The sequence below is a fragment of the Haliotis rufescens genome, unplaced genomic scaffold (genome assembly GCF_023055435.1).
Source record: "Haliotis rufescens isolate VD_foot unplaced genomic scaffold, xgHalRufe1.0.p SCAF_1, whole genome shotgun sequence".
Classification (NCBI taxonomy): domain Eukaryota; kingdom Metazoa; phylum Mollusca; class Gastropoda; order Lepetellida; family Haliotidae; genus Haliotis; species Haliotis rufescens.
This window is the reverse complement of record NW_025963779.1, coordinates 50,427,522-50,453,598: the sequence shown is the minus strand read 5'-3', so window position 1 is coordinate 50,453,598 and position 26,077 is coordinate 50,427,522. Positions and strand designations below refer to the sequence as shown.

At 38.7% G+C, this 26,077-nt stretch overlaps 1 protein-coding gene across 1 annotated transcript; it reads right to left on the bottom strand.

The window, feature by feature from the left end:
• Positions 1–949: 949 nt before the first annotated feature.
• Positions 950–23,705, bottom strand: LOC124131459. Its single transcript, XM_046494744.2, has 4 exons — positions 23,536–23,705; positions 22,468–22,610; positions 3,747–3,888; positions 950–1,199 (listed from the first exon to the last, which is right to left on the bottom strand). Exons 1-4 carry the CDS (start codon positions 23,588–23,590, stop codon positions 1,039–1,041), a joined length of 501 nt encoding a protein of 166 aa, XP_046350700.2. The 5' UTR covers positions 23,591–23,705; the 3' UTR covers positions 950–1,038.
• Between the last annotated feature and the right edge of the window lie 2,372 nt (positions 23,706–26,077).

Here is a 26,077-nt window from a genome sequence, read left to right as displayed (position 1 = left end):
AGCAAAATGTTAAGTGATTTTGTGAAAGCTATATGAGTATGCGTGTGAATATACATATGTTTGTTATCTTGATCAGATGCAGAATTCTCAAACCTCATGTAAAGATTAACGTTAAGGTCGCACATTATGAACATATAATCCATCTGGTTTATCACACTAACAGTTGTACTGTAAAAATAACATGGCATTCGGTATTGCACTTGCATTTTCATAGCACCTGAATTGAATTGTAGGTTACTCTACCATGAATCAGTATTTGGTGTATGTATGACGTGCATCTCTCTCTCTCTCTCTCTCTCTCTCTCTCTCTCTCTCTCTCTCTCTCTCTCTCTCTCTCTCTCTCTCTCTCTCTCACTATATATTTTTGAGAGTATAAATGTTTTCAGCGTCGAAATCCCAAATCGACTAGTTTATCGATTGCCTCATGTGATTGTCACATCTACACTTCTTGGAATTCATGTTCCAAAGGTTCTGTTTCGCATTAACGACCGAACACATTTTCAATTGTATTGTGTACGGCATCATATCATATTTAGCACGCGAGATTACGTTGGCTGCAAGACTCAGAATTTTTTGGCTGTCCAGAAAACAAGTCAAACTCTGCGATTATTGTTAGTTACGAAATCAGAGGCATGCTATCTTTGTTTGATACCTCAGATTAACCATTCAGAAGCGAGGAATCACCAAAGATATATTAGAGTACAAAAGTATTAATTTTGGATGATAGTAAGTTTATGAAACTAGAACGTGCAACAGGGCGATTTATACTTATTACCTAATTATTTATACTTTGAGGGAATCGTCCAAACTGATGATGCCACCGCCACCTCTTCCCTCTCTCGAACACAGAAATCTATATGCCTATACCAAGATGAAAGCGTCTCCTCTTAATCTGCACTTTTCTAAAGATTTCAAAGTGGGTTCTCTTGAAAACTGACAAAACAAAATGTACTACAACAGCGAATATCCTAGCTTTATTGATACAATTTGTGTCATTTTGGGAGCTTCACGCGCTATTGTATTTCATCAGCATACTTTCTATCCATCAATATTTGGTGGAATGCAAGCCATGAGGGTACAGAACACAGCGTTCCTTCCACCACAGCCACAGGTATTGCAGCCGTCGGTTGATTTGAAACTATCACCGCTGTTGTACACTACGCCACCATATAGGCACTGATCAGGGGTGAGATCATCAACTGAAAAGGTAACACATTGTACATTAAATTTCAGAAACTTTTTATCAAACGTGTGACCTGTCTCGAACATATCAACGGTGAAAACATGGGTCGTGTTCTGTGTCGTTTGTCTGAATACATACTGTAACATATTCACAACCTTTCAAAGCAACGAATTGTTGATAAGGGAGTCAGTGAGTGAGTATGCGTCTGGGTGTGTTCGTTGGTGAGTGTTTATGGGTGGGTGAATGTGTGAGATTTTACTTTTGGAAATATTACTGCTATACCACGGTGGAAACCAAAATTCAGCATCACATACTCTGCCTTTAGGGCATGATAAGGAAATTTTTAAGCCGATACTACCCCAACATCTCGTGAAATGTATGTACTTTCATACAACGTTACAACTGCATGCACTTACAGTATTGTTAACAAAATTATAAAGTATTTTATCAAAGATGGAAATACAAATGGCTCTTCCATGGAAAGTCGCTTATTTATTTTCTTTACTGGATTTAGATCTGAATGGACAAAACAGGACTCGTCAGCACATTTATATATCTCAATCATATGGAAATTTTTATCATTAATGTTACTTACAAAAAAATTCTAAAAGAATAATCACAGTACTGACCGCAAAGTTTCAGTGTGTGAAACATGGAAGTATGAATAAGTAATCGGTGTAAATTATCGCCTCACCCCTTATACTATACTGAACCAAATTAAAAACTTCACAATCCTAAAATTTTAACATTTTGACCAGTTATCATTGTGGGCCCTTATTGTGTATTTAAGCAGTAATGGCCACGTATTGTCTTCAAGTCTATAGTGGCAAAGGTGTTTTTTCACGTGCAACTGGTCACGTGGCCATAATATCGCACGTGTTTTCAGCCATACTTGTTAGCAGTCATTAAAAAAAAGAAGAAAAAACACAAGAAAACAAAAGTCTTTACGGCCATTTGTCATGCCACGCCTTTCAAATGTGCAACGTTAACGTGCCATCGGCATGTTGCAGACGGGAACGTCCGTAGCTGAAGCCGCAAGGACGATGGGTTGTAGTCGACGGACTGTTTATGATTTACAGACGCGTCTACAGCAAACGGGTACCACCGCTGATCTCCCTCGGCCAGGTCGACCACGTGTGACGTCACATGCAGAGGATCGTCAGATTGTCTTACGTCACCCCCGTAACCGATTTTTGACGGCTACATCAACCAGAAATGAACTGTTTAGGGGTAGACTGAGTGCGCAAACTGTTCGAAACCGTCTGAGAACTGCTCACCTTCAAGCACGACGGCCATACTGTGGGCCGATTCTGACTCAATTACACAGACGTCAACGTCAATTGTGGGCACAGCGACACTTACGATGGACTCAAGTCGTCTTCAGTGATGAATTCCGATTTAATCTTCGATTTGCTGATGGTAGGGCGAGGGTGTGGAGGCGCCGTCATGAACGTTACGCCCAGTGTTGTGTACAGAAAGTTGACAGATTTCGAAGTGTCTTGGTGTGGGGTGCTTTCTGTGGCAATGCACGTTCCAGGCTTCTTGTCATCCGTGGCAACCTCAACGCTGCTGCTTACCGCGACCAGGTACTGGCACCAGAACTTCTGCCTTTTATGGCAGCACATGGACCCGGTTTGATCTTCCAACACGACAATGCCAGACCCCACACAGCAATTTTGACATGGAATTTCCTTCAGAATGCGGGAGTCAACGTCATGGACTGGCCGTCAAGGTCTCCCGACCTCAATCCCATCGAACGCGCCCGGGATGCTCTTGGCAGAAGTCTGCGCACTCTCCAGGACCAACCAAAGAATTTGAAAGATCTTGGCACCATTTTGCAGCAACAATGGCGTCGTCTTCCCAATCATGTGTTCACAAGCATCACAAGGTCCATGCGGAGGCGTTGTGTGGCAGTTGTCAACGCACATGGTGGCCATACACGCTACTGAACTTGTGTGCCATCAGATTCTCGAGCTTGGGACTTATGATTTAAACTGTTGATGTTATTACCGAATACCGTAGGTGCTTGGAACAAATTATGGTTACCACCGTTAATTAAAATCCTTCTTTGGACATTAATGATTAAAAATTACCTTCTCTGATACATTTGTCCGTTGTATATCATATATGGGATTACTTTTAAAAATGTGAAGTTTTTAATTTGACTCTGTATATAAACGGCCCTCACTGTAATACATTATCCAATTCATGCAACGTATCGCCAGTGGATGAACATCTCTGTGGTCAGTACTGCTAACATTTACTCTAATACTAATATAATGTACAGGTAGTACAAGCACATCTACATGTACCGCTGCCCAAGGTGCCACGAGACACAGGATTAATAGGGCGGTACAGTGTTCGTCTAGAATACATATACATCAATTGAGTGAGTGAGTTTGGCTTAAGGCCTCTATAAACAGTATTTCATTGTTATCACGGCGCATGAGATTGATGTTATGCAGGTCTTTACTATTTTAGTGTAACCCACGAGCACGTGTGCTCACAAACCAAATTAAATAACCAGATCAAATCTGAGTATCAAGACAAAATGTACTAATACCTGTTACTGCTAGGGTAACAGCAGAAATTGTAGCAACCAGCAACATAATCATGACTTTCTTCATCGTGTTTTCTGTACGTGTGACGGTGTAAGAAATGTAGTGTTGACCACATGTGTTTGCTTGGTGAATGTTCACAGCAAATCAGCATTAAGGAGTGACAGATAGGGCACCTATCTTTTCAGTACTAACATGTGTACATGTGTTCACGATTTAAAGACAAAATGCAGCCTTATTGCAAAGTGATAAAATATGCATGGCGACAGTTATGTCAAATAAAAGGAAAATGTCAAGTTTGCCAGCGTGGTCTACATACAACATATGTAAATTGCAAAGTTGTATACCTTCAAATAACACCACACGAGGATATACTATGTCCAAATTTATTAATGCTAGGAAAGGAAAATGTACACATTTACGCGGGTCTTAAAATAAACCACTGTCCTGGTGACTATACTCATGTAATACGAAGGTGTGTAAATATGGTCACTGTTTTCATATATTTTCTAACGTGTGAAATAATCGTAAAAGTTGCTCATAAATGACAGTTATTGATATCCTTGAAATCTAGTATGACCTCATTTTGATTTACTATATATTTAATACGCTCCTAGCTTCGCGGTCGCATATTGGTCAGTATTGACCAGTTGACCGTAATATCCCTGGCTTGTATTGCCCGAGTTAATTCGTTGAGTGTAGCAGCCACGTCAGTAATGGGGTAATTAGTAACACATGTCGAGGGGATACACATTGTTGTGCACTGACCACTGCCGCAGACCACTGACGTTTCCCGATTGACGTTAACTCACACTTTATCGACGCATTCAAGTTTTTCACTTACATTAAAGTTAGAATAATGTGAAAGGTGCCAACATGTGTTGGGGGTCATGTCTTGCTGAATCTTTCTATACTATATAATCAAATGAATAAACAGTTGCTATATGAACATATATCACTTTCCATAAGTAAATGAAGGGTTACAACTCTAGGTTGATTCTAGATTCTTTAGTCCTAGTTCGTGTTTTCGGAGGCAATTTACAGTCATACATAATCTGCTGGGTTTGAATACGTCGTTGTGTATGTGAAGGTGTCTGGTTTGTAATTTGTGTTTTTCAGTAGGTAAACATATCAAGGTCAGCAGTTTCAAATCTCACATTCTTACCGTCTGGTCTGGCATATGCGTGGATACTTCAAGATGCAGGTTGCCCTAAAACCTTAATAAGTGAATTTTCCCAGCTGCTAGAAGATTTAAAATAACATTGGAAGCATAAAAGCAGTTAATTGACTTTTCACTCTGCAGTCTGTAGGTTCGGCCGGTACGCATATGAGTTGGAAATGCTGGTTTAGGAACTGATTAATATTCCAAACTTGAACGTATTTGCTCTTACTGAAATGTTAACCACACTGAAAACATATAATTTGCTTTATTTGCCTTTTTTCGAACACACCATATATATATCCCTGTGTAATACCTATTCACAGCTGCATGGCTGATGTCAAATATCACTGACTAGTATAGGTAACTTATGTTGTTTATGACACAGCAGAAAACGCAATTTTTGATGTTGAAATAAAATTTATTCTTTTGTATCATTTTACAGTGTAACTTTTTTACAGTCTTTCATGCAATTAATATTGTATTATTATAGAATCCAATTGGCACTGTTTGCCCTGTTTAATACAGACCTGATTGATGATTAAGACGATACCACCTACACACAAACTCTTTTTGTTCAGATTACGTATAGGAGCGTCAGATAAGATCAGAGTATGTACCTTACAAAATAATTATATCGCACTATTGTAGAGAGTAGCTGTACCTCTATTAACTGTGTTGTCATGAACTGAAGTGTTAATATTTTGATTTTCATATTTCATTATACAGGAAACTGAAAGAAAGAGCGATATATTACCACAAAAGGATATTTTTGAATAACCTATTTTTCAAATTCAAAATGATCTCGAAATGACTACACTTGGCGATAAAGGAGTACACATATATGATATTTCATCATAATGACTTTAACATAAAGTGACCACCTCCGTGGTCTAGTGGTAGAGCGTCTGCCCGGAGAGCGGAAGTTCCGGCGTTCGATCCCCGGCCGCATCATATCACATATTGTACTTGGTGTTACCCTGTCTGGCACTCGGCATTTAGGGGCCAAATGGTCGGCTCGGGGTCAGTATACTGTGCCTGGATGAGGTATTTATGTTAAACTGCGGCATTGTATTTCAGTGTGCTAGCACTATAAATCGTCACCAGTCCGGACAAATACAAGCAGCCACACACACATACGTGCATGTACGTCGTCGCTATATAAATGCAATAAGCTTGGACGCGACGTTAAGCCCCATTTCCCCTCACCACCACCCACCTTATAAATAAGATGTAGTACTTTGGTGTGAATGAAGAATAATTTACTAATCTTCCTTCATACATGATATCTCTATATAGGCTCAGATTCAAATATGAACACTAAAGACAGAACAAGAACATTTTTCATGGTTTCTTAACATTATTATTTATAAATAATACTTCAGTTACTTAAGTCCTCATTCTGCCAACATTAATGCATAGCACCTGGGTACAACCGTAGGTTCCTTTTTACATACAGAAATATGTATTAACCACCGTGAGAAGGAGGCGACTGGCCAAGAAAAGGAACAGGAGTGCATTTCTATGTGCTGTGTTATTACATGTAAATTGTTTTAGATCTATATTGAAGTAATGTATACTGATGGAAATTAATAAGGCAACACAGTAAAATGATATGCTATCATGGGTGCCCTGTCTTGTCTACCAATTACGAATTGTAAACAATTCACACAAACACATCTCAACATTTGATTCCGAAATTTGTAGAATGTGTATGTACTGGCAGTAAAGCTTATTTCCCAAATATTTTTATTGTTCCCTTATTCGTTGCCATCGGTATGTGGTATCTGTATCAACCTCATTCGAAATAATTAATCTTAATTGTATGTACGTCTTGCTTTCTGGTGTGTATTGCGTTTTTTATAGTGAAAGTGAACAAAAAGAAAGAAAATAATCAACCGATTGGCAGGTTGACTGACAATTAGACGGAAGACGTAAGTTTCATTTTGACTTAGATCTCCGGTCAGAGTAGAATGGAATTTATGTACATTTATACTTCCGCCCCTCCCATTTACGATGATATAATACGTACGATAAGATACTCATATAAACCTAAAATGATCAAGCATGATGATTGTAAAGAGGGTAGCGGTACAGTATGAACTGTGGCTGGGATTTACTTTTCCCAGGAGCGTACGTAGAAGTAGCATAAAGAATATTAAGAATTAACAAAACACAGGTTAATACGTATTTGGAAATAGTGATTAAATCAAATGTGATACTGAAAGGTTGCAAACTCGAGCGAATTGAATGATTTGCTAAAGCCAAAGCCAAAATAAATACAGTAAGATGTATGACTGACAAAACAAAAACATTAGTTGAAAGTTTTCTTTTGAAAAATCACAGTACGGTGACGTAGGAAAATTAGCAACAAAAACCTAATCTTTGCAGCAGAATCCATTAGCGTGCTTTCATTTCTGCATGGCTTGCTTTCTAATGAGTGTGAAAAGTTTATCAGTACACATTTAAGCCGTTTAAATATTACAGATTACATTCTGTTGACCATTGTCGGATATCCGTGTTCATTATAGTATATTTTGATACATCGAGAATATGTGCAGAATACATGTATGTACAATTTTAGAATCACGGTGATAATCAAACCAGAATGATTGCAATCAGGGATGTTCTGTGGTGAACATACAATTCTAATAACTACCTGTCTTCTGATAATTGCATGTCTATGTAAACAAATATCAAAACCGCCTTTACTCTTTATCTTGAACGAGTTTCAGACAAACATTGAATGTTTTTTGTTGTGCACCTTCTATACCGTGTAGTGACAGGGATGTCAGTAATGATCAGTGTGAAGCAACTTTCTTTAAACAGTAAAATAAGGGTTTCTTTTGAATTCATTTAACTCCCGACATTGTGTGATGCTGAGTGAAATTTTGACAGCAGTATCTCTCTTTCTCAGAGGCGTGTACTGTAGGTGTTGCTCGATCTGAATATAGAAAATTATAATTGACATTTCAACTATGTTAAAGTTAACTGTCGAACTAGTGTCTTCAACATACATTTCTTATTATCTAAATGTTTGGTTCACTAATTATACGTGAACTTCCAATTTTGGATAGTGCTTTCATAATTTGCAACAGTGTGTGATATTGGCATTCATTCTATTTCGTCAAAGAACTGTTATGTCAACTGACCTCAAAAGTATGCTGTGGTGAATAGAGGATATTCACACACATCATGTTTTTCTTATCAGTTACACTCCTTTTCTATTTTAAATAATTCATGATTACTGTAAGTATGAACATATGCCGTTGTATATGTATACTTACTTTCAGCAATGACCCGATTGAATGGCTCTTCAAATTCATGTATGGACTTCAAAGGGGCATGGGGTATTTTCTGATGAGGTTTCCTTTCCACCTTACATGCATGACAAGTCTTACAAACTGTGAAACACAAAGTAGGCCAGAAGAAATGAACTAAAATCTTAAAAGATGTCTTGTTAACTCTAAATTGCAAATGCCTAGAGTACAGTAAGTCAGAATCAGTTGATGACGATGTTTCTGTGGAACCAACTTCTGGTGAGACACGTTCTGCAGAACCTCTATTTCCTCATCAAAACATCACCCTGGTAGCAGAAACAAATTGGTGCCATGGCAGCTTCAACAGTAGAAAGTCCTCGTACTTGAATTTCGGAATCGTCACCCTGGGAATACAAAACGTCAACGCTAGAGAATAACCAGTCTCGAGTTTCCAAAGGAACAGGTTCCATTGGGTGTAAAAGGCGAAAATAGCCGTGAAAATTAAATGAGTTGCATACGAGACCCTGAAAGTGTATCGCTCATTTGAAGAAAACGTATCCTAAAGAGAATGATCAATGAAAGTACCTGCAAGATCATAATATAAGTGGCATCAATCTTGTTTTAAATCTCATGTGAGATGTTGCTAGCCATAGAACATATCATATTACATGACGGAATTATGCCTGGAATTTCCTGGATTCAGTGTTCTCTGAAGTGCTTGCCTCAATGCTAATAAATGGCTCAACACCGCCAAGTCTAGCACGTCAACGTCTAGAACTGGGAGAGTTTTATTGACAACAACTTCCACGAAATCTGAAACCAAATATGACTACAAATCTACAAAATTAATAGTTTTTTTGTTTTGTTTGTTTGTTGTTTAACGCCGCACTCAGCTATGTTGCAGGCATATGACGGCAGTCTGTAAATAATAGAGTGTGGACCAAACAACCATGTGATTGATATCATGAACATCGAGCCACGCAAATGTGATACGATGACATGCATCAACCAAGTCAGCGAGCCTAACCACCCGATCCCGTTAGGTGCCTCTTACCAAATCTAACTCGGATCTTCACGGGTAAAATGAAGAGGTGCACCAGTAACTCAGCCAATACCCTCTAACAAAACATCCGAATTGCCCCAAACATATCTTTGCACAAAGTCAGTCAGTAACAAACTGCTAAGAATTATTTACCAATATGATCCATACATCCAAATATTTTTAAAGGATACCTCAATAGTATGTACAGGCTCATTCCTCCTGTGAATGTTGCAGATACTCGGAAGTTGCCATTGAACTTTGATGCTGAATACATATGTTGATATTCTGTTTCTAAAACTGACAATGTATAGATTGTAATTTTCTTGTGAACATGTGACAATTCTTTTCGACAACGTAAACGTAGATGAAAGTGTCAATTTTGAAAAAGGGGGCTTACGTGCCTACTTTGGTCCAATGAATTACAATCACGTGAATGTGACATGTGCAAACTATGCACAGACAAGCAAACGAACTCTCTCAGATACCGGTAATAAAATCAGAAGTGTTATCGACTTGTTAATGTTTGGAAATGTTGACAATATTGTTTGAATCAGGTGGAAAATGAGAGAATGTTTGTTTGCCTTGTCACTGGATTGTTTCGTGTATGCCTACCTATGTATTTTATGCCGGTGGATCCGGGTATGTTGCGACAACTATACATATGCTATGTGTTTGCATGGGCATGTCCATTAGATGTGTCTCCCACTTCTCCTTCTCTCACGTTCAGAATTCGAAGAAAATTTATCTTTGACAAACAAATAACAGTGCTTTCTTCTGTTTTGTGTCAACAGATCTTTTAGAACAATTATTCATCCGATGTTTGTTGATTGTAAAAAGCTACAAAGTCGGATTGCCTAATCACCAGATATATCGATTGCCTCATATGTGCCCAGTGTGCACTTTTTTGGAACTCATGTTCCATATCTGGAAATATTAAATCCCGATGTTTGCCATGAATAAGAAAAGGTGTTGTTCTCCATTTACGCCCGAACAGGTTGTCAGTCGTAATGTGTAATGCATTATACCTCATTTCGCACGCGAGATTTCATTGGCTGGTTTGGATCTCAAAACACAGAATTACATTCTTTTACGAATCGCCAATAACAGAGACCGCATAAAACGTGGCTCTCAATAAGAAAACAACCGCAAAATCACAGGCATGTTATTGTGAACTGATACCTCAGAATAACCTATCTGAGGATATATTACACAAATAAAGTCAAGTAACGAAGTAATTATGGTTTAGCGGGAGTCGAATAAATGTATGGTGCCACCAACAACCTATTAAAAAAGGATCATATCCAAATGGGACAATCTATATATAACAAATGGCATGTATCATGCTTCATGTCTGTCTATGTTAGTTGGGATGCAAGCCCGAGGAGTACTTATGACAGCGTTGCTTCCTCAACAGTTAAAACTTTTCAACGATAAAAACATCGGTTGTGTGCTGTCTCGTTTGTCTGAAATACCTATTGTAACATGAACACTAAACCATCAGAGTGAGTGAGTGTTATGCTTCTTTTGGAACTATTTCACCAAGAATCGGCGGCAATCGAGACCGTGTCTTTAGCGTGATTTAGGAACACTTTAAACCGATACTGCCCCATCAGCTCGTCAGAGTTATGTACTTTTATCAAACAGTACATTTACATGCAGTTAAACTAGTCTTAAAAGACAATATGAAGTGCATATTAAACACAGTGCGAATATTTAGGTTTCTCTTTTCCGGAAAACTTCCCTCAATAAGTGGTAAGTGTGAAACGCATAAAATACATGTGAAAAATACCAAGAAAGTTAAAGATTGTTGATGGAATCTGGCAGGTATCCGGATGCAGCTTTCCCCCACTTGATTATTGCACTAATAGTAATCTCATTCCTCAGTATCCTCAGAACGTCGAGATCCATGGACGCGCACACTGCATATGGACGTGTCTGACATAATCAAATGTTGCAGCATATAAAAAGTCACTAAAAGAGTATTCGGTAAACGTTTAGTGATCGCTTTTCTGCTAGTCTCCATAGGGAGTGGAGGGGGACAGTGATGCACATCCATGTTGGAGACTGTTGGTCTGATGCTCATGCCTTCCTGCTGACAATAACGTCGACATGTACCATGTGTAATATAATTGTCAATATATATAAACGCCAACGCCAGAGGCTAATCAGTCTCCGAAACAGATTCCATTGAGTAATATAGCAGTGAAAATCATATGAATGGATCACTAGAAATCAGTGATGACACCAGATGTTCGCGAAAAAGTGTAACCAAGATAACCATTGAAGTTATCAATCACCGAAAGATAGGTGACGGCGACGAGTTGTCGTGATCGATCGAAGCCAAACAATTATAAACGTTTGGTGATATCTTTCAATACATTGTACAACAAGGACAATGTCGACTGACAGGCAGATAGCAGGCCCATTTTTTGTATACATTGTACCTTGTACCGTGCACATATTTTTGTGTGTAATGTTAAGTTTTCAAGTAACAGCCAGACTTCTCAACAATGTACAGCAGCAAGAAGGATTACCTGTTTCCAGGCACTAGTGCATGCAATGAGACTTAGACCCCGGATGCGCAGTCCAGATTTATGGCTGCCTGCTTGGTTAAAACTATCTTTCTCAGCTGAATGTTTTAGACTAATAATACACCAGTAAAGACGACAGGTTGAGCAAAGGGAATATCAGTGTCATTTATCCTACATTTACATACACGATCGCCTCTCTTTCACCTGGGGAGAGGATAAACTTGTTTGCACAGCGACCAGAGATCACTGAGGTTCCGTGTGTACACTGTGTATTTACCCACACTTTCATTCCATTGAATTGCTACGTTAATTTTATTTAAGATTGCCTTGGAGGGAAAATAAAATGAGGGTGTAAATATAATGGGAAACTTTAATAATCCGAAACGCACGAGGGACACTCGGTTCAACCTTTTTATATACTCTTAAAAAAAAGTAACTTGACACTGACTTTCAAAATATGATATAATGCGATTGTTTCAAAATAGGACACAGAAACCATAATTGAAACACTGTTTGAAGATCAATGTACACAATGTTCAAAACATTAATCGTGTCACCTAGACAGACACACGTACACGATACAGTTAATGTCACAGGGGTACAGAAAATGTCAGTATCGGTTGTGCCCACCACGTGCATCAATCACCGCTTGACACTGACGACCCATAGATGCAATCAAGTTGTCAATAACACGCTGTTGGATGTGCTGCCATTCATGCTGAAGTGCATCAAGAAGCCCCGGAAGTGTTTGGGGCGGTGAAAACCTTCTTCGAACGCGTCGATCCAACTCGTCTCACAGATGCTCAATCGGGGACAAATCTTGTGACCGGGCTGGCCAAGGTAATGTCTGGATGTTGTTGTGCTGTAAGAAGTCCTGACAAACACGTGCAATATGCGGTCGAACGTTGTCCTGCTGGAACTGTCCACCATAAACGTTGACGTGAGGAAGAACGTAATGCTGTAGGATCAAGTCTCTGTAGCGCACACCTGTCAATGCACCTGCCACATGCACGAGAGGCGTCCTACCACCGTGATGAATTCCGGCCCATACCATGACATTCCCGCCGCCAAATGGGACAACCTGCTGCACACAGTTGGGGGCGTAACGTTCACCCCGATGTCTGTAGACACGTGCGCGCCCATCAGCACGTGTGAGTAGGAAACGGGACTCGTCAGTAAACAGTACATTTCTCCACCTTGCACGTGCCCATCTAACCCTCTGTTGGCACCAAAGCAGACGGTCCGCCAGATGACGTTGGGTCAATACATGACGTCGAACAGGTCTTCGTGCAAAAGGTCCAGCCTCCCTCAGTCTGTTGCGTACCGTTTGATCTGATATTCTGCGTACCCCAGGGATCTGTGTGGTTGTAGACGTGGATGTGGTAGTGCGGTCTCGGAGGTGTCGCAGCCGGATGTATCGATCTTGTGCTTGGGTTGTCACCCTTGGTCTTCCTGACCTTGGTCTGTTGTCAACTCTGTTGGTGTTGTTGTATCGGGTCCACAGTGCGGAGATTGTCTGTCTGGATACGCCAAAGTGCCTGGCCACTTCTTGCTGAGTTGCTCCAGCTTGTAATCTCCCAATGGCGTTGTTCCGTTGAGCTGCATTCAGTCTTGGCATTCTGTCACCGCCTCTACTGTCGTTATAAGGACTGTATGAACAGCCGTTGATGTGGATTTTTATACCCATTCAGCAGGGGGGCCTGCATGCCTAAATGCAGGATCCAGTGCTGGACGTTTTTAACAGGCGGTTGCGTTTGGATGAAGCTGTAAAATTGATCCCCAAACGCTACGTTTATGTGCTTTGCATGACTGTGTTTTCGCGAATTATAGACACATCATCTTTCTGTTTGACTTATTTGGTTCTCATTTAATGTAATTATTTTAGATATTTGGCAAAAAGTGGTTTTACATCTATGTCAAGTTTCTTCTTTTGAAGAGTATATAATTGAATGATGTTTATTTGTTATATATTCCTGCCATATGACGGCGGTATGTAAATACTGGAATCTGAACTAGACAAGCAAGTGATTGACACAATGATCATCGATCTACGAAATTGGGATACTATTTCAAGAATCAACAAGTCACCGACCCTGACCACCTGATCACCATAGTCGCCTCTTACGACAAGCATCGTCACCTGTTACGGCAAGCATGGGTTGCTGAGACCTATTCTAACCCAGATCTTCACGGATGTTAAATGATCAAATGTTACTTTCCATAAATAAAAGAAGGGATTGACAGCGTATATGTTTAAAATGCATGTGAACGTCAATTCCCACAATTAACCTATTGGTTACGTTCTACCACTTTTCATGGGTTTCATTGTAAATACAGAATGACATCATGAAGTTCATAAGAGTGTATGTGGATGCATTTTGTCCAGTTGATTCATTCCATTATTATGACATTATGTGGGGTTTTAATTATGATGTGTTTTCGTTAAAATTCAAGACTATCATGTCAACTTTTCGTGCTTTACTCATCATTAAATCTTATTCTCCAATAGTTTTCAATGTCCATGACGTATTGACAGAAGATACTGAGAAAGTAACATGTATGAGAAGATAAGGAAAGGTTGTTATGCATGAATCCAGTTAATTAATACCAGATTTAATGTTATGAATTGGAAACTAAATTCTTAAATCGAAAAATATAATTCATTTGTAACATAATGCCAGTAAAATATGTTTTGCATACTGAAACTAGGGTCTCAGACAGGGTCTTTCATATTTACAAGACTGTGAATTCAAATTGTATTCATAAGACATGACTGACCCTTAAAATTATCGCAGGTTATATGATATGACCCCTGTCTTTGGTATTGGGCACTTCCACCCACTCGAAGACGGCTAGTAGGTAACTACCCTATAAGAAGATATTCCATCCTTTTGGATTATCGTTTTGATCCCTAAACGTGTTCTCCACATTTTGTTTCAAAATATATTTATTCATATGTAAGTTGACCACATTTATATCATGATTAATATGTTTGTAAATTTTGCCAAGAAATGTACTTGTGTATTATGCTCTGAGATGGTTACAATAGAACAACGTCAACGTATACCAACGCGTGTAATAATGGAATGCCACTACATGTAGACTATATTCCATGAACCTTTAGATCCGTTCATGTCTAATGTTTCATCAACAAATGTATTTTAACAATAGCAACAAACAAACACCTTTCCATAATCATAAAGTTGCAAATTAAACTTACGTTTGTGTTTTTGAATTACTATCAAGGAGTATTGACACCTGGTTTTCGAAAAATGGTGAGCGTATCCTGCTGATCGGTTGTACGCGTCACAAATACATGAAAAGAGAACATATGGTACAAGACAAGATAGATAGATAGATAGATAGATAGATAGATAGATAGATAGATAGTGTTCACTTGTATACTCATAACAAAACCCTAAGCGCCACCTGCATTTGCAGTGATTAACACGACCAATGTCTTCCCGAAGATGTAGTCATAACAAAATGAAACCTGGCAATATTAAAAACTGAAAATTCCAGTTATTGAGGAAATAAACGTTGAAAATCTGATCTGTTCAAGGAAAAAGCCGTTTTTACAGAGAAATTACAAATGCATACATTTTTAATAAAAAAAACATATATAGAAAAAGCTTTGCCGTCAGTTACTCAAATGTCAATGCGACTGAACTGGTGGGTCCCAGAAATGTCATTCCTAATGTCAAGAAAGAGTTCGGACTGAAACTTCTCAGTAACGAGTGTATGCGCCATGTGCGAGATTACAGACTTCACATTCCGTCTCAGACGTTGAATTGTAAGTTGTGTCAAACGCTGCCACTCCTGATGTTAGGCAGCATATAGTGACTACCTCACCTTGATCGCCACGTGCATCGAGCAGCACGCACTAATCGCTTGAACTGTCGGAGGACGATCACAATCTATGTATGGTAAAACTGTTTTGTCATATCAGTTTGTCATGTTCAGTTTCACTTTGTAGATGTCATTATTTGGGACTTTGGTGAAGGTGGTGCTTAACCTTTTGTTTTGAGTGAAAACGAATATAAATATGACCTAGACTTTTTTCAAATCGTTGAAAATACACATTTTTGCTAGGTCACATTCTCTCTGCAGAGTGAGGTCCGTTAGGCGCGCAATGATCCTATAACATAGGACTGAGATTCTTCCTCTTGTTTTGTCAGCACGATAACCGTGCTCGTGGGTTTCTTCCACGAACAGTGACAGCTGTGAAAATGACTGAAATACCGATCAAAGAAGCACTGGCCCCAACTCACACACACCACAACGTCTAGCAATTTGTTATAACCACAATTATATTTTTATCTTTACTCCTTCGGTTGAATTCATGTATGTGCACAAATGCCATGGCTAAATATAAATACACGACTGATGCTCCTAATTAATCTTTGTAGTATGCCCTACTACAGACTGGTATAGTACTGACAAATCTCCATTTCCTTTCGAATATGCGCTAGGTTTCATGGCATTAAGGATAAAAATAACCCCAATCACCATCTTAAAGGAAATAAAGTGCTTAATCTTAATCTTTGGAAACACTTTGAACTTCAGTCTGGCCTATGCACACATTTGAGACAGATCGTCTGATGAACACTCATTTTTCAGCCATCAGATATTATGTACAAATGCAAAACGTGATATCTGTTAATAACCTGTCTATTTTATAGCCTGTTTGTGATTGTTTATCGTGAAACATCAAAGGGAATCAAGCATATATTGTGACATATGACACCTATTGGAAAATTCGAGTATACTACTAAGTTCAGAGCATGTAGATGCAACATCTATAACCTTGACAAAATTAACCAAATCCTTTGAAAATAATCCGAAGCTTGTAACCAAATCACAAGGAAGAAGAGATTTTTAAAATAGTTTCTACAAAAATATTTTTTTGTGGTACATGTACATTGTATTTGATTCTTAACACATTTGATAGTTGAAGATGTAGCACACATGTTCAGGTGTGCCACAACGGCAGAGTACATGTAACATTAGTGACTGAGGCACACACGCGCATTTGTGAAAATAATTCAATCTCTCCAAAGAAATGTATCATTATTTACATACACAATCATATGGATGTTGAAAAGGTGCCCGAGACACCGTTAAAGGAAAAGGGTTCATCCCAGTTTCTGTGGCGTGTATACTGCATTGACCGGGCTTGTGGTCCATTCTGTTGGATTCTGAATTATCGGTTGCTACATTTGTCCAGTTAGACGTGAGGTTATCACAACGGAATGTTGGTGTTGCTCAATACCGATGACGCTTCCTTACCGATGGCGTAAAGACAGAACACCACCAAATCGATTGTCTTTGTCTGGTACGTAAAAGTGATAAAACTCTTTACTCCTAGTATTTAGACGCGTGTTTATCAGTGCCATCCAAAAAGAACATTGACTCATCTACAGGCACCAAAGGTTTCCAATCTCCATGATGGGTGGCGACGTGTCTGAACGCTGGTCTACTCAGTACGTCTAGTTATTAATAAGCTTGACCCCAACAACCGGACGTGTTGCTTGGGGTATGCGTCTTTCTTTATCATTGTTATCCGCCTTTGTTCATGCCTAATATGACTGGTTACATCAGTTTGTATTAGGAGCGAGGGAATGATGGGAGATATGACACTTATGTACAAAATATATCTTTGAAAAAATTATTTACCTAACATTGACCTACTGGTTTTGATTTGTAATAGACACTGTGACCGCTGCCTTCTCGCACTAATACTTGCCACGAGCCCTTTCGCGTGGAAACAACAACAGCAATAAAATTATATTTCTGATGCAACATTTACATATTTGTTAAGTTATTTTCACGTTGAAAACAGATATTACAGGTTGAAATGTTTTCATAACGTCATGTGAGTAGTGCATTAGAGCTTTATCAAACAATGCACAATTTCATCGTTGAATGCATGGCAAACATAATTGCACAAGTCTCCGATTATGGATTGTATATGTAACCTTATGTGACAATCCGTTATATTTAAACCACACTTTCTACAATGTCGCTATAACTTTTCCAGACTTTGAGGATAGACGTCTCAAAAATAGATACATTTCATTGCCAAATCAAATCAGAGTTAATCTTAGTAGCGAGATAGCCGCAGATTACTGTATTGATTTTATGTTGAATCTCATCCTTTCAGAGCAAGAAATCTCTAAAGAGTCGTTGCTGAAATAATAAAAAAGATGTGTATATATTCCCGATGAACCATTCGAATTAATTATCACATTCTAGTCTGGGTAACATGTAAACATGTCAACGCTGCAACTGATCTGATCAAATTCAATTAAATATCAATATCATAATATAAGCGAAATCGTGTGTGACATTTTCATTAGATGAAAATCGATAGTCACTGGTTAGATCTTGATTGAAGATCCCAATTGGGTTCCTGATATGAACATGTATGCAATACTTTACGGAGCTGCTAGGACTTACTTTCAAGTTCTTTACCCTTATTATATTCTGTGAAATACATTACACGATGAAGTTTGCATACGTCAGATTGCAAAAGCAAACTGTGCATGGCATGCACATAATAATGGACTTTCGTGCAACCTATTGGTGTTATACTTCGTTAATTATATTCTATTTCAAATATGCAGTGGCAGACAACTGCGTGGACACTTTCGTCTAAAACTAGTTGCAGGGTGTTTACAGTAAGAGGCTTGCTCATAGCTGTGTCGTCCTCATTCTGTAAAAATAATTTGATGTCATTCAGCTGTATAAATATGCATGTCGGAAAATTGTGTTTGACGTTTTATTTGTCTCGTAACACAAACGTTATGAATTGAATACAGTTGGCGGAGATAAATAGCTTTCCAGATTAGGCTTGAGGCACATGCAATTAATGACCCTCCTGTAAAACTTTAAACCGAGAGTGGCTTTGAACTATGTGTTTTGCTTCTTTTCGTTCAGGTTTTACGTTTACAAACGATCTGTTGGGTCATCTTTTATTGAGTGTAAAATACGTCATTTTGAAATGTGGCTGTTTGACTAGTGCTTTTGAAGAACACACATTTTGTCGTAATCCATTTAGTGTTCTTCATACACGTATACTGTCCAAATATTGCCAACCACATCATATTTATGAGATAAGAATAGGAACGCGATGATTCATCTGTCCTACCTTTTCATCAATGCAACCCACTAGCGTTCAGGTTTGAAAGTTTTAAAATATTTCTGATTTATCCCAATGGAAACATTTCATCTACAATGCGAGTGCGTAACGCTGCTTTGAAAATATGTCATTCCTATCACGACAAGTAAGCTATATATTCTTGATACTATCTGCTTCTACTTTGTTTCTACTACCACATCGTAGTAAGACTTAAAGTACAGAAGCAAGAACGTTCACCACTGATCAGAGGTAAGCAGCTGACAGATATATAAGGTATCACAAGATCAAGTATCGGCGAGAATACAAGAATGGAACCAACGACTTTAGCCAACAGTGCATCCTAGCAGTAACGGATGAGCACAAGTGGGAAATCATTTAATACAAAGCTATGTATCATAATCTGTGATGTTCTACTTTGAAAATCAGTGTATGCATGTACGGAGATAATTAACTTAGAGGCATTACGGGGACGTGTACTGGCATTTTCAACTTTGATGTGCCAATAAATCTGACAGGTGTTTTTCGGATGTGACATCACCTTACCAAAGTTTATTTCTAAATGCCTGTGTATATGTCATGGGATATAGCTTGGCGAGGACTCCATAATAGATTCATGCCTGAAGTCACCGGACTTGTGATACAATTTCTGATAACAAATGGTTACCGGTATTGACAAAATAAAGTCTGCATTAATTCCTTGTTTGGCTTTTCAAATATTAATATGTTTCCCATTAAATACATAACTATGTAATAAAAAGACACATGCTGCTGTTACTTTCGTGCTTTATGCATGTCAATTTAACTTCAGTAGCATTTGATTATTACGAACAAATCAAACAACTAACTGAAGCCACACATTTAAAAAAAACCGTCTTATGTAAGTCTTATGTAAGAATTATACAATCCATATATTCATTGTATCATAATTTTATCGATCAAATGAAAGAATGTTATATTTATTAATAGCCTATAAATAAACATTTATTTCTGATCATTTAGAATTAAACATCAAAGAGAAAAATGACAGTTTCCATTTCGATATCTAACGGTAGTCGAACAACTGAATATTCTACTTCCTTTTAAGCATTAAACTGCTTTTTCGGTAGGCTTTATCTTGTGCAGATAATTCAAATTCAGTATCTTACGAAATGCGGTAAAATTGAAACTACGCTCGGTTTACTGGCAGTCCAACCAGATTTCACTCTCGTCCCTCAAATAAGAGTGAGATGGTCTGCTGGATCACATTGTATGACGTATACCAATTTAGCAGTTAATAATAACACTAATTACGCTAAGTTACACGCGTGGCATAGTGGCCCTCTGATATATAGCAAAAGAAGAAACAACTACTAGTTTAATCAATGCTCCATGTGTTCGGTTCAGCAGAGTTATAGCATAGAGCTATTCCCTGTGAATAAAGGAAACAAACCTTCAATGAACACCTTCAAGTGTCTGTCATTTATGGATACCTGAGGTATCAAATTGTCCCCTGAACAGCGCAAAGGTCCCTTATCAGGCGAAGTTAAGCAACGCTCATCGTGCAGATATTGAGAAGCTGTGGTTTACCCCGGAAAAATACGGAACGTGGAGTAGGGAGTGGTCGGCACGCCTCACCCTCGGGGGCGTCTCACCACAGCCACCTTTCGACTTTTAAAACAACACAGCAAGTCTCACAATAGCGAACTGCGGTATTCTTTGAGGATTATAAATTTTTATAACATGGGGAGTCGTGTCGAGAACAAGATTAAGTAGGTGAGCGATAACTAACCGCTGGTAAGAACAGAGTGATCAAGCGATGATAGATTGATGTAGCATCTATTGGTGAGTAAGGATTTCGATGTTCATCATCACTTGCATCATTGCTGAATCACAACTAGATTTGTAGTATTATTCCTTCCCGTCGTGGAGGCAAAATATTGTGTTTCGAAGGTTTCATGTACAGATACTTATAACAAGACCAAATATGCTTGGGAGATAATCGACAGTCAATGACAGCTCAACACAACCATTTATGATTATATATTTTAACAAAATGTTTCAGGTGTGTTGTAACTTGCATTGTATTATGAGCCACACTAATAAATTCTCTTTTTTATTTCTTGTGCATGTGACTTTTGTTTGAATTGTGTTAAAATTTGTATATTAAATCTAACAAAAGTTATTGTTTTAGAAACAATATCGAGGATACTACAAACTACAAAACCGTAAAAAGATGACATAAACGTCTGAAGAAGATATTAAAAAGGCACACCCTGGTCTGAACGAGTTCGTTACATTCCTGAAGACAGAAAAGAAGACCAGCGCAATACAAGTGCAGAATGCGACAGGCGGCCCCAAACGTGGAGGAGAAACTGCAACGGAGAGGCCATATTCCAAGTCCTGAACGATCAACTTCTGATGGGCGAACTGACACTTGCAGACATTGCTCATGAAGTGGTTCGCACAAAGCGTGCCTCTGTCTTATTTTTTAGACGCTCCCCGTACGCGTATCTCCCATTGTTCCCCCCTTCGACTACATCAGCCAAAACGACTTCCAGTCCCACCAGAGCGACCTCTTTCACTTTTATTTTGGACCCAAGCGAAGCTAAGGTCGTCCTCGTGACACCCTTCACACCCCATTCCAAAGGCTACCGCTACCCAATCCATGTATGTTATATTACAAGTACAATATGTGGTACATTTTTCACTTCACTTGCGGGGCCACGGGTGGCCCAGTCGTCTAAGGCGCCGCGATTCGCTGTGCAGAGTTGCGTCCCTTGGGCACGCCAGAAACCTATGATTGTGGGTTCGAATCCCGGTTCGCCCCGATTATGTTTCTAGGTTTCTCAGCACCATACCCGTGCACGTGGGTTTCACCGAAGTGGTAAACGTCTGAGACCTGCATCACCTCGGGCTTTCCTCCCACATTAAGCTGACACGCCGCGATATAACCGGAATACTGTTAAAAGCTCACTCACTCACTTCACTTGCCCTTTAAACACAGCACCTTCGCCTATGATGCATATATAACAGAAACCAATATTGTTTGATCTGGATCTGTTCCACACTGACACACATATTCACACGAACTCTTCAGTTACTTAGACCTATGCCGCCATAAGGGAGAAGGATTAAGCAGCTGGCGCCTCATAAACGCACTAATATAACAACAATAGTGTCACTAGTAGAACACACGTAAGCAATCCTGGAAAGACAAAAACGAAGCCACGGAAATATACCTATTGAAAAGTTCCGGACTGATGTGGATCTAGTTTTATGCAGTAGAACTAACCAGTAAGCTCATCTTATAACCCGGCATGTATAAAAGTGTAAAGACCACACAAAGACACGTTCGTTTGGGGTAACCATCAATTGTCATGCATTGCAGTTGCGTAGCTTTGCTTTGGTCAACTATTGCGCGAGACTCACAATCGTATGTTCGATTGAATATTACTGATAATCTTATACACAGGGTTTTCAAGATGCTACAAATAATGCAACATGTACTACAACAAAAGGACTTTATTTCGGAATGACAGATAACTGTGACAATATATCTGAAACACATTATTGTTTATCATTTTCGTCCGATCAATGATGTGTCGGTCCTCTTATCCGTCAAGAGGTAAGTGCGCGCAAGCCATTTCTGTGCAGAAGACAAAACCATTCGTGCAGCCGCAGGTATTGCATCCATCAGTTGATTTGAATCCTTCACCAGTGTGGTATATTTGCCCATTGTAGTTACAAGTCTTCTCGGCTGTGGAGAATGATGTTATAGGAACTCACTACAAGATATTTGTTATATATATTCTATATGCCCTGTCGATGGAAAACAAGGGACAAAAAGACAAAAGAAAAAGAAAGTCTGAAAGTTTACATACTACCACAATGCGCACTCGGTTACACATTCAATTTCTTCTGTGAAGATCCGGTTTCGAATAGGTCTTCAGCAAACCATGCTTGTCGAAAGAGGCGACTAACGGGATCGGGTGGTCAGGTGCTTTAATATGACTGGTCCACCCTTGCCCACTAGACAGTAACATAAGGTGATTTATAATGTATTATTTTGTGTTTCCTGGCCTCAGTAAAGCTTTCAAAATGTTTTATGATTGGCATTTGATAATGGTCGGTGCTAATCTGGTGGGTATACACGTGGAGGACAGTGACAAAAATGATGTCCGATGCAATTCCCTATTTTGACTCAAACCAAATGTTCACGTTGTTTTCAAGTGAACAACTGACTTGCCTTTGCATGTGTATGGACTGGGTGGCATCGGTGGCGCAGGATACTCTCACCTTTTAGCGAACACCTGGTATCATCACTATGTGATAGTGATTCGTAAACATGTTTATTATATGGTCAGATTCGTACCATAACCCTCCTTTTAGCTACAAATTGTTATGAATATGGAAAGGGTTTTGTCGCCTATTTATGCAGAATTATCTACACATAATGTAGTAATTTGTACACAGTTGTAACTTAATTTACCTGTCTTTATAACTGAATATTTTATATAGCTTTAGTAATTATGAATTATATTAAATATAAGCCTCAATTTTACAATTCGCGGATGCCTAATAATTGTTTGTATTACTCGTTCATCTTACATTTATCTCTGATCACAATATAAAAATCAAAGAGGAATTATTTTTATCCAGAAATACAATCAAGATGGTTTTACCTGCTACAGTAGTGACTAGAAATCCGAGCAAACAAATCAGAATCGGGAGCTTCATTTTTCAATGGGTATACGAAAATTGTCCACGCAATCTGTGAATGATTAGGCGAGAGACGTGAAACCAAGCAGGCAAGGTGTGGCACCAAAGTGTGTCAGAGAATGGCAATTCGACCAAACTACGGCCATCGGTGTCAATGTGTGCCTCTAATGGTTATTTCCACCGATCCCTTGCCGCTACTATCAAGTAAAGTGTAGCTTAACCGCGTGTGTTGAAATAAATCAGAATCTAGGGTAGCTATGTGGCGGCAAAGCACCGAGGATTACATTTGCCTCACTTTGACCAACAATCCAGCGAAAGGAAATGACTTTTATATGAGACAAAAAAACTCTTGTCCATTCGTAAGATCGGCTAAGAAGATTGTTGTCATTTGCTGGTGCAAACAAGCTTTCACAAAGCTTTCAGGTGGAATTATTGGCTTTTCCGACTCGATAAAAGTAGCTATTACCACAATTGTTTTCACAGTGTCGTGCAAAGCTATGATGCATCACGCCAACGGTTATCTAATGCAACATGGTCGTTTGAGTCCTAAGAGTTATTCCCCTTGACTTGTTTTGTAAGGAATAGAATTGATACATCAATAATTATCTTTGAAAAGAAAATAGCCGTAATTCGTGACAGTGTTATCTGTGTCAATGGTACGTGTGATATGTATTTTGGCTTTGAAGCATGTATGGATGAACTGCAGTGCAAATGTATATTTATGGGGAAGAAATGTTTTTTGAACATGTCGGGAACAAAAGCAAGTACCTGGATAAAGAGGTTAGCTGATTGAAATGGCTGAGCTATGTATTTCAACGATTGTATTGTCTTGTCTTGTAACTGAATCGTTATGTCTTTTCATACAAAGGATAAACTCCGGTAAAGGATCATATTTAAAACATGTTGAATCTTAACTTCAAAGAATCTTGTTTTCAATTGGTTTTATAAAGGTCACACAAGATGAAAAAGATATATGGAAATATCTTCATCCATCGGTTTGCCTTTTTGATGTGCTTTTTTATTATCGAGATTTGCACACACCCTTCGCCTTTGTGATCGAAACATATTTAATTTCACACAAATATGAAAATGGATTGAAAAGCAAGCGACACATAATACATGATACAATTCATACACAAGTGAAGGTGAAATGTAACTAAAGGAAACATGCGAAACTAGATGTGTATATATGATAAACATATTTGCGGTTATATCAATCAATTCATTAACTGGTCTGCGTTAAGATCACTGCAGCCAAGCCTGAGACGACTTTGAAAAACTTGACATAACCGAGATGTTTCCATAATTCAGTGCATCGCATTATCTCCCCTTCTCATGAAACAAGTTCTAACATTTGGTAACGGCCCGTCTTAGGTTTTCTGATGGCATATTCCAAAGATTTGTTGTAGCTTGTATACCTGAATCTGAATATGCTTTACAATTTACTCTTCACTATTTGAACATTAGCTTTATCTATTAAGTTACTATTCTGGTTTATGTATTAGTACTAAGCCTACAAAGATATTCGGGTGAACTTCATTTTGTAAAACGTGACCAATTTTGCATTGTATCCGCTGCCTTTTAATAACTTAGAATTTGATTCTTTGGAAATTGTCTGATGCGTCGTTACCCGAACAGCACCACATATGGTTCTGTCTCATAAATTAGCTTGTACAATAATTAAAAAAACAATAATAAAAACAATGGTCAAATATATGCGATATATGGGGTAGTTCGGGATAAAAGACCTTTATATCTTCTTAAACAATTAACCATCGGTTGGCTGGTTTGTTGTTTAAAGCCGCACTCAGCAATATTCCAGCTATATGACAGCGGTCTGTAAATAATCGATTCTGGACCAGGCAATCCAGTGATTGATATCATGAGCATCGATTCACGCAATTGGGATCGATGACCGTGCATCAACCAAGTCAGCGAGCCTGACCACCCGATCCCGTTAGTCGCCTTTTACGACAAGCATAGATATGAACTATACCCATCATTAACAACCTTTTGATATCGATTTTCTAAGTAACTATCAAACCTTCTCATCAACTTTCCACAGAAACCATAATGTTGTAGTTTATTAATTATCCCCTTTTGACAAACTTTATCAAAAGCTTTACTCCTATCACAAAATGCAGCTCTAACTTCCTTACCTTCATTTACAGCCTTTGCAATAAAGTCATAAAAATTTCAGCTGATTTGGAGCATGACTCCAGATTGTAGGCTAGTAAGTATACACTCTTCAAAAAAAAAGAAACGCACAGGTAGTATGTAGTTCATTGAACCTGACTACCAAAAAAATCCGGTATATAAATTGGATATATGTTACTGAAAAATGTTGGTGGCCTGATATTCTACAAACGGTGCGTCAAAACGCAGCCATTGTCGACTTGCAATGTCTTAAACGGCATTGTTTTCACACTTGTTCGAAAATGTCATGGAGGAAAACAGTAAAGCAAAATGCACTTGCAAGCAATGGCATTCGTAACTCGTGGTAGT